Source organism: Ciconia boyciana, chromosome 28 (genome assembly GCF_034638445.1).
Source record: "Ciconia boyciana chromosome 28, ASM3463844v1, whole genome shotgun sequence".
Taxonomy (NCBI): domain Eukaryota; kingdom Metazoa; phylum Chordata; class Aves; order Ciconiiformes; family Ciconiidae; genus Ciconia; species Ciconia boyciana.
Window position 1 is genome coordinate 1,974,980 of NC_132961.1, and position 9,967 is coordinate 1,984,946.

The window sequence follows — 9,967 nt, forward strand, 5'->3', positions numbered from 1 at the left end:
GGGGCAGCGTCCCCCTGTCCCCAGGGAGGGCTTGAACACACCACCCCCCCCCCAAAAAAAAAAAAGTTCCTGGGGGTCCCCAAATCGCCCCCCCCCCCACTATCGGGGGGTCCCGCAGCCCTCGGGGGGCCCTGACATCCCCCTCCCCCCTTTGTCACTGGGGGGTCCCCAAGTCCCCTCCCCCTCCCAATTGCCATGGGGGTCCCCAAGTCGCCTCCCCCATTGGGGGGGGGGGGCACATGTGTCGCCCATGTCCCCCCCATGTCACTGGGGGGGGCCCCTGTGTCACCCCCCCCCAATAGGGGGGCCCCCAAGTCCCCTTGGGGGGGGCTCATGTCCTTATGGGGGGGTCCCCCCACTTGTCCCTGGGGATCCCCAAGTGTGTGGGGGGGTCCTGTATGGTTTGGGGGTCCCCAAGGGGGGGGTCCCCAATGTCCCCCCCGTGGACCTTCTCAGCCCCCACCAAGGACGGGGGGGTGTCCTTGTCGTGTCCCCTCCCCCATGGCTTTTGGGGGTCATGGGGTCCCCGTCCCCTCCCCCTTTCGTAAGTTATGTTTTTATATGGGGCCGTCGCCGAGGAATAAACGGAGCCGAACGGGGCCGATGTCACCGGGGGTCCCCGATGTCACCGGGGGGGTCCCCGATGTCACCCCAGTGTCCCTGGGGGGTCTTCACTGTCACGGAACGGGGGGGGCTCAAGTGTCCCCGGGGGTCACCACGGGGGTCCCTGCTGTCCCTTGGGGTGTCCTCCGTGTCCCCGTGCCACCCCCGCGTGTCACCTGGGGGTCCCTAATGTCCCTCGGGGGGGTCCCCAGTGTCCCTTGGGGTCCCTAATGTCACCTCGGGGGTCACCTGGGGCGTCTTTACTGTCACTGGGGGGGGTCCCCAATGTCACTGGGGGGGGGGGATCTTTACTGTTCCCAGCGCAGGTCCCCATTGTCACACGGGGGCGGGGGGCTCCAACGTCCCCAGGGGTCCCCAATTGTCATTTCGGGGTCCCCAGTTGGGGGAGGGGGGCTCCTGTCACCACTGGGCCAGGTTTGGGGGGGAGGGGGGTGACCCCCAGATCTTTATTCCCTGCACAGATGGTGCCACCCCCCCCCTCCCCCCCCCCAAGTGTCCCTCATCTGTCCCCCACCACGGGGAGGGTCCCGGGCGGTGTCACGGGGGGGTCCCCAGTGTCACGGGGGGGTCCCCGGTGTCCCAGCTCGTCGGGGGGTGTCACGGGGGGGTCCCCGGTGTCACGGGGGGGGTCCCCGGTGTCACAGCTCGTCGTGCGGCCGCTCCAGGTCCTGCCCGTAGTTGGTGGCCTGGCTGCCCACGAACATCTGCCAGTTGCCCAGGATCTCGGCCTTGGTCAGCTGACCGTCCTGGGGGAGGGGCGGGTCAGGGGGACCCACCCCCCATCCCCCACCCCGGGGTACCCATCCCCGTCTGCCCCCCTGTTCCCCGGGGGGAACCCGCTGTTCCCCTCCCCCACCCCAGGGGACCCAGGCTTTCCCCCTCCCCCACTAAAGGGACCCATGGGTGCAGGCTCTCCCCTCCCCCACCACGGGGGAATCCAGGCGTCCGGGTGCTCCCACCCCCACCCCTGGGGCACCCATCCCCTCCCCTGCCCCCCATTCCCCAGGGGGACCCAGACGTTCCCCTCCCCCACTAAAGGCACCCATGGGTGCAGCCTTTCCCCTCCCCACCCCAGGGAAACCCAGGCATCTGGGTGCTCCCCCCCCGGCATCCATCCTCTCCCCTGCCCCCCCCCACCAAGGGACCCATGGGTGCGGGCTCTCCCCTCCCCCACCCCGGGGGGACACACACCCAGGCGGGGGGGGGAGGGGCGGGGGGGGAGGGTCACCTTGTCGGTGTCCGAGTGGTGCAGGAGGTGGGCGGCCTCCACCCCCGCCCAGTCGGGGCTGGGGGGGCGCAGCCAGTGCCCCACCTCGGCGGGGTCCAGGCGCCCGTCCCCGTCCCGGTCCCGCGCCCGCCCGAACTGCGCCCGCTCCTCCAGCACCCAGTCGGGCTCCGGGACCCCCGGGGCACCCGCGTACAGCTCGGCTGGGGGGGGGAGGGGGCAGGCACCCCGTCAGGGCACCCCAGCAGTACGGGGACCCAAGAGTCGGGGTGCTCGGAGACCGAGGGACCCAGGGGTCCGGGCACCCTGGGGTGCTGGGGGACCCAGGGGTGGGGGGCACTTGGGGACCCAGGAGCCCGGGCACCCCAGAATGTGGGTGCTGGGGGACCCAGGAGTCTGGGGACCCCTCACTGTGGGTGCTCGGGGACCCAGGCACCCTGGGGTGGGGGACATTTGGGGACCCAGGAGCCCGGGCACCCCAGAATGTGGGTGCTGGGGGACCCAGGAGTGTGGGGACCCCTCACTGTGGGTGCTCGGGGACCCAGGCACCCAGGGGTGGGGGACATTTGGGGACCCAGGAGCCCGGGCACCCCAGAATGTGGGTGCTGGGGGACCCAGGAGTCTGGGGACCCCAGAGTCCGGGCACCCAGAGGTTTGGGTGCTCGGGGACCCAGGCACCCAGGGGTGGGGGACACGTGGGGACCCAGGGGACCCAGGAGTCCAGGTGCTGGGGGACCCAGGGGTGGGGGACACGTGGGGACCCAGGGGACCCAGAACCCAGACATTTGGGTGCTCAAGGACCCAGGGGTGGGGGACATTTGGGGACCCTGGAGTTTGGGGACCCTGGAGTGTGGGTGCTGGGGGTCCCACGCGTCTGGGGACCCCAGAGTCCGGGCACCCAGAGGTTTGGGTGCTCAGGGACCCAGGCACCCAGGGGTGGGGGGACATGTGAGGACCCAGGTGTCCCGGGACCCAGACATTTGGGTGCTTGGGGACCCAGGTGCCTGGGCACCCCAGAGTGTGGGTGCTTGGGGACCCAGGGGTGGGGGACACGTGGGGACCCAGCAGTTTGGGGACCCTGGAGTCTGGGCACCCAGATGTTTGGGTGCTCAGGCACCCGGGGTGGGGGACACTTGGGGACCCAGGTGACCAGGGACCCAGACATTTGGGTGCTCGGGGTCCCAGGCACCCATGAGTTCAGGGTTAAGGGTAATTAGGGACCCGGGTGCCCAGGCTGTACCCCACCCCCCACCCCCACCCCCCAAAAAGGCACCCAGGGGTGGGGGACACTTGGGGACCCCGGCGTCCGGGCTCACCGATGTACTCGTCCTCCTGGACGAAGCCGTCCCCGTCCTTGTCCATGTCCTCCATCGTCTCCTGGGAAAATGGAGGGGGGGGGGGGGGGAAGGGGGACATGAACCCCTCCCCATCCCCCCCCCACCCTTGGGGGGGGCGCCCTGGCCCCCTCCCCCGCACGGGGCCCCCCTGACCGTCACCACGAGGTCCCTCATGCGCTCGAAGTCCTCGGGGTGGAGGAAGGCGGCGAATTCGTCGCGGTCGGCCCCGCCGTCCCCGTCCCCGTCGGCCGCCCGGAACCGCCGCTCGTCCCGCGCCAGCAGCCGCCGGTAGGTCTCGGGGTGCTGCGTCCCCTCAAAGTCATCCTCTGGGGGGGGAGAGGGGGGTCGGAGGGGGGCCCAGGCATGCGGGAGACCCCCATAAACCCCCCAAGGGACCCAGGCGCCCGTCCCGAGGGGAGCCAGGTGTGGGGAGCCCCGCACCCCCACCCAGGGACCCAGGCATCCAGGAGACCCCACCACCCCCCACCCCGGGATCCGGGCACCCTCTCCAAGGGGTCCCAGGCAGCCGGGAGACCCCCCATGCACCCTCCGGGGGACCCAGGCATCTGGGAGACCCCCATAAACCCCCCCAAGGGACCCAGGCGTTGGGCACCCTCTTGGAGGGGACCCAGGTGTCCAAGAGACCCCCATAAACCCCCCCCAAGGGACCCAGGTGTCCGGGCACCCTCTCCAAGGGGTCCCAAGCGTTCCAGAGACCCCATAACCCCCCACCCAGGGACCCAGGCATTGGGCACCCTCTTGGAGGGGACCCAGGTGTCCAAGAGACCCCCATAACCCCCCAAGGGACCCAGGCACGCGGGCACCCATTCCGAGGGGACAAGGAATGGGGTCCCAGAGAGGGACCCCCCTTCTCCAAGGGGACCCAGGAGACCCCCATAAACCCCCCCAAGGGACCCAGGCGTTGGGCACCCTCTTGGAGGGCACCCAGGGGTCTGGGAGACCCCCACACCCCCCACCCAGGGACCCAGGTGTTGGGCACCCTCTCCAAGGGGTCCCAGGCATCCGGGAGACCCCTGCACCCCCAGCCAGGGACCCAGGCATTGGGCACCCTCTCGGAGGGGTCCCGGGTATGCGCCCCCACCCCGTCCCCGCCTCACCGGGGGTCCGTAGGCCTCTCGCCGATACTCGTCCCATGTCACGACGCCGTCCCCGTCGCGATCGTAGCGCTGCCAGCCCTGCCGCACGCTCTCGTCCCGCGCCCGCCGCTGCGTCCGCTCGATCCAGCCCCGCAGCTCGGCCACCGTCACCGCCCCGTCCCCGTCCCCGTCGATCAGCCCCCCCAGCAGCCTGGGGGGGGCAAAGGGGGGGGGTCAGGGCACCCCCAAACCCCCCCAACCCCCTCAGTGCCCCCCCCAATGCGCCCAAACTCCCCAAAACCCCACCCGGCCCTCAACACCCCCCCAAACACCCCCCCAACACCCCACCCGCCCCCAAAACCCCACAAGCCCCCCTAGACACCCCAACCCCCCAAAATACCTTCAAGCCCCCTAAACCCCCCAAACTCCCCCAATGCCTCCTCAAACCCCCACCCCCTCAATGCCCCCCAAACACCCCAACCTCCCCCAATGCCCCCAAAATGCCCCCAAACACCCCTCTGCTCCCCAGGTTGCCCCTGGGGTGGGTCTGGGGGTCACGGGGTGAGGGGGGCTTGGGGGGACATTTGGGGTCTGGGGGGCCCCACAGCACCCCAATATTGGCCCCTATGGTTGGGCTGCGTCAGGGGAGGTTTGGGTCTGGGGGGGGGGGGGGTGGGGGTCCTGGGTCCCCTGGGAGACCCCCAGATACCCGGGTCCGGGGGTTGGGAGAATCGGGGGTCCCCTGGGTGCCCCCCCAGATACCTGGGTGGGGGGGTTGGGAGTACTGGGGGTCCCCTGGGTGCCCCCCAGACGCCTGGGTCCTGGCGGGGGGGATATCGGGGGTCCCGGGGCAGGGGGCCCCGGACGCCTGGGCCAGGGGATATTGGGGGTCCTGGGCCCCCCCTGAGCCCCCCGACCCTACCCGAGGCGGCGCTGGCTCTCCTCGGGCGAGAGCTGGTCGAAGGTCCGGGCCTCCTCCGGCCCCAGAAAAGCCTCGTGGTCGTAGGCGAAGCCGTCGCTGTGGTCATGGGAGACCCCCCCCAAATCCCGGCGCAGCCCCCGCTCGGGGGGGAGCCCCCCGCCAGCCACAGCGCTGCCAGCCACAGCCACCCCCCCCGCAGCATCCTGGGGGGGGACACACAGGGGGTGAGTGGACCCCGAATGCCCCCAAACTGACCCCAAACTCCCAAAAAAACCCTAGGAATGGCCCAAAGTGCCCCAAAACACCCCAAAACTGACCTGAAATGGCCCAAAACTGACCTGAAATGGCCCAAAACCGACCTGAAATGGCCCAAAATGGGCCCAAAGTGCCCCAAAACACCCCAAAACTGACCTGAAATGGCTCAAAACCAACCCAAACTGGCCCAAAATGGGCCCCAAATGCCCCCAAATGGGCCCAAAATGCCCCCAAACTGACCTGAAATGGCCCAAAGTGCCCCAAAACTGACCGTAAATGCCCCCAAACACCCCAAAACTGACCTGAAATGGCCCAAAACCAACCCAAACTGGCCCAAAATGGGCCCAAAGTGCCCCAAAACACCCCAAAACTGACCTGAAATGGCTCAAAACCACCCCAAAATGGCCCAAAATGCCCCAAACCTGACCGTAAATGGCCCAAAACAGCCCCAAAATGCCCCAAAACACCCCAAGGCACCCCAAAATGAACCTGATATGGGCCCAAAGGCCCCCAAATGTCCCGCAAGCTGACCAGAAATGGCCCCAAATGGGCCGAAAATGCCCCAAAACTGACCTGAAATGGCCCCAAACACCCCAAAACCAACCCGAAATGGCCCTAAATGGTCCAAAAACTGACCCAAAATGCCCCCAGAACAACCAGAAATGTCGCAAAATGCCCCAAAATTGACGCAAACTGACCCAAAACACCCCAAAACTGACCTGAAATGGCCCAAAACAGCCTAAAAATGCCCCAAAACCACCCCAAGACACCCCAAAGGCAACACAAAATGGCCCAAAATGGGCCCAAAGTGCCCCAAAAGGTCCCCCAAACTGGCAGAAATGGCGCAAATTGGGCCGAAAACGCCCCAAAACTGACCTGAAATGGCCCAAAACAGCCCAAAACCAACCCAAAATGCCCCCAAACTGTCCCAGTATCTCCAAAACAACCTGAAACGGCCCAAAACTGACCCAAAATGTCCCAAACAACCCAAAACCAACATTAAATGGCCCAAAACCACTCCAAAATGGCCCAAGATGCCCCAAACCTGACCATAAATGGCCCAAAACAGCCCCAAAATGCCCCCAAAACACCCCAAGGCACCCCAAAATGAACCTGATATGGGCCCAAAGGCCCCCAAATGTCCCGCAAGCTGACCAGAAATGGCCCAAAATGGGCCGAAAATGCCCCAAAACTGACCTGAAATGGCCCAAAACCAACCCAAAATGGCCCAAAATGCCCCAAACCTGACCATAAATGGCCCAAAACAGCTCCAAAATGCCCCAAAAACACCCCAAGGCACCCCAAAACCAACCCTAAATGGTCCCCATACGCCCCCAAAACAACCAGAAATGGCCCAAACTGCTCCCAAACTGACCCAAAATGCCCCAAAACACCCCAAAACTGACCTGAAATAGCCCCAAACCAACCGAAAATGGGCCAAAATGGGCCCAAAGAGCCCCAAAATGCCCCAAAACACCCCAAGGCACCCCAAAATGAACCTGATATGGGCCCAAAGGCCCCCAAATGTCCCGCAAGCTGACCAGAAATGGCCCAAAATGGGCCGAAAATGCCCCAAAACTGACCTGAAATGTCCCCAAACACCCCAAAACCAACCCGAAATGGCCCTAAATGGTCCAAAAACTGACCCAAAATGCCCCCAGAACAACCAGAAATGTCGCAAAATGCCCCAAAATTGACGCAAACTGACCCAAAACACCCCAAAACTGACCTGAAATGGCCCAAAACAGCCTAAAAATGCCCCAAAACCACCCCAAGACACCCCAAAGGTAACACAAAATGGCCCAAAATGGGCCCAAAGTGCCCCAAAAGGTCCCCCAAACTGGCAGAAATGGCAAATTGGGCCAAAACGCCCAAAACTGACCTGAAATGGCCCAAAACAGCCCAAAACCAACCCAAAATGCCCCCAAACTGACCCAGTATCTCCAAAACAACCTGAAACGGCCCAAAACTGACCCAAAATGCTCCCAAACAACCCAAAACCAACATTAAATGGCCCAAAACCACTCCAAAATGGCCCAAGATGCCCCAAACCTGACCATAAATGGCCCAAAACAGCCCCAAAATGCCCCCAAAACACCCCAAGGCACCCCAAAATGAACCTGATATGGGGCCAAAGGGCCCCAAATGTCCCGCAAGCTGACCAGAAATGGCCCAAAATGGGCCGAAAACGCCCCAAAACTGACCTGAAATGGCCCAAAACAGCCCAAAACCAACCCCAAATGCCCCCAAACTGACCCAGTATCTCCAAAACAACCTGAAACGGCCCCAACCCGACCCAAAGTGGCCTGAAATGGCCAAAACCAACCCGAACCGGCCCAAAGTGCCCCAAACCGGCCCGAACCGGCCCAAAGCGGCGCCGAAGGGCCCAACCCCCACAGAAACGGCCCCAAATGGGCCCGAAAGCCCCCAGCCCCCGACCCCCAACTGCCCCCCGGACCCCCCTGGACCCCCCCGGAGCCCCCCAACCCCCCCCGGACCCTCCTAGACCCTTCTAGGACCCCAGGACCCCCCAAACCCCCACGGACCCCCTAGGACCCCCAGGACCCCAAAACCCCCAGGACCCCCCCAACCCCCCCAGACCCCCTAGGAGCCCCAGGACCCCCAGACGCCCCCAGACCCCTCTAGGACCCCAATAACCCCCGGACCCCCAAACCCACCCCAGACCCCCCAGGACCCCCAAAGCCCCCCAGGACCCCCAACCCCCCCCGGACCCTCTAGGACCCCCAGGACCCCCAAGCCTCCCCCAGACCCCCCCGGACCCTCCAGACCCCCCAGGACCCCCCCAGACCCCCAGGACCCCCCAAAGCCCCCCGGACCCCCTAGGACCCCAAGACCCCCAAAGCCTCCCCAGACCCCCCAGGACCCCCAAACCCCCAGGACCCCCTCCGGACCCTCCAGACCCCCCAGGACCCCCAACCCCCAGGACCCCCAAAGCCCCCCGGACCCCCCTAGGACCCCAAGACCCCCAAAGCCCCCCAGACCCCCCAGGACCCTCCCCAACCCCCCAGGACCCCCAAACCCCCAGGACCCCCAGGACCCCCCAAAGCCCCCGGACCCCCCCGCCGCCGTCTCCCCACCTCGCCCCGTCCTGGCCCCACCCCGGGGGGGTCTCACGGCCCCGGCTCGCGCCCGGCCCCGCCCCTCCGCCTCCCTCCCGCCCAATCAGGAGCCGCCGAGCCCACGTGGGGGCGGCCGGCGCCGCGCGCCCATTGGCTGCCGCCCGCCACGTTGTGCGGGAGAAAGTTCTGTGGCCCGAAAAGAGAGGGTTTGGCCCCAAAGTGAGGGGAGGGGCGGGGCCGCGGGGCCGGGGCTGGACTGGGCTATACTGGGCTATACTGGGGGCCGTACTGTACCCGACAGGGCCTACACTGGCCTGGACTGGGCTATACTGGGCTATACTGGGCTGGGCTGGTTTATACTGGGATATACTGGGCTGGGCTGGGGGCCGTGCTGCACTGGGCTGGGTCTATACTGCGCTGGACTGGTTTATACTGGCCTGGCCTGGGTTATACTGGGATATACTGGGCTGGACTGGGGGCTGTTCTGCATTGGGCTGGGCCTATACTAGACTGGACTGGTTTATACTGGGCTGGACTGGGGTACACTGGGCTGTACTGGGCTAAACTGGGGCATACTGGGGGCCGTACTGTACCTGACTGGGCCTACACTGGGCTGGACTGGGGTATACTGGGATATACTGGGCTGGGCTGGTTTATACCGGCCTGGACTGGCTTATACTGGGCAGAACTGGGGTATACTGGGATATACTGGGGGCCGTACTGTACCCGACAGGGCCTACACTGGGCTGGACTGGGCTATACTGGGATATACTGGGCTGGACTGCTTTATACTGGACTGAACTGCATTATACTGGGCTGTACTGGGCTATACTGGGGCATACTGGGGGCTGTACTGTACCTGACTGGGCCTATACTGGGCTGGACTGGGTTATACTGGCCTGGACTGGGATATACTGGGATATACTGGGCTAGACTGGGGGTCGTGCTGCACTGGGCTGGGCCTATACTGGGCTGGACTGGTTTATACTGGGCTGGACTGGGCTGAACTGGGTCTATACTGGGCTATACTGGGGTATACTGGGGCATACTGGGGGCCGTACTGTACCGGACTGGGCCTACACTGAGGTGGACTGGTTTATACTGGCCTGGACTGGGATATACTGGGATATACTGGTCTAGATTGGGGGCTATGCTGCACTGGACTGGGTCTATACTGGGCTGGATTGGTTTATACCGGCCTGGACTGGTTTATACTGGGCAGAACTGGGGTATACTGGGCGATACTGGTTTATACTGGTGGCCGTACTGTACCCGACTGGGCCTACACTGGCCTGGACTGGGTTATACTGGGATATACTGGGCTGGGCTGGGGGCCGTGCTGCACTGGGCTGGGTCTATACTGGGCTGAACTGGGTTATACTGGGATGTACTGGGCTAGACTGGGGTATACTGGGATATTCTGGGCT

At 65.1% G+C, this 9,967-nt stretch overlaps 1 protein-coding gene across 1 annotated transcript; it reads right to left on the reverse strand.

The window, feature by feature from the left end:
- Positions 1 to 1,042: 1,042 nt before the first annotated feature.
- LOC140644671 (uncharacterized) lies at positions 1,043 to 7,589 on the reverse strand. Its single transcript, XM_072847692.1, has 8 exons — positions 7,343 to 7,589; positions 5,523 to 6,336; positions 5,206 to 5,408; positions 4,305 to 4,494; positions 3,340 to 3,516; positions 3,166 to 3,226; positions 1,853 to 2,052; positions 1,043 to 1,370 (listed from the first exon to the last, which is right to left on the reverse strand). The coding sequence occupies exons 1-8, from the start codon at positions 7,465 to 7,467 to the stop codon at positions 1,263 to 1,265; spliced, it is 1,878 nt and encodes a 625-aa protein (XP_072703793.1). The 5' UTR covers positions 7,468 to 7,589; the 3' UTR covers positions 1,043 to 1,262.
- Between the last annotated feature and the right edge of the window lie 2,378 nt (positions 7,590 to 9,967).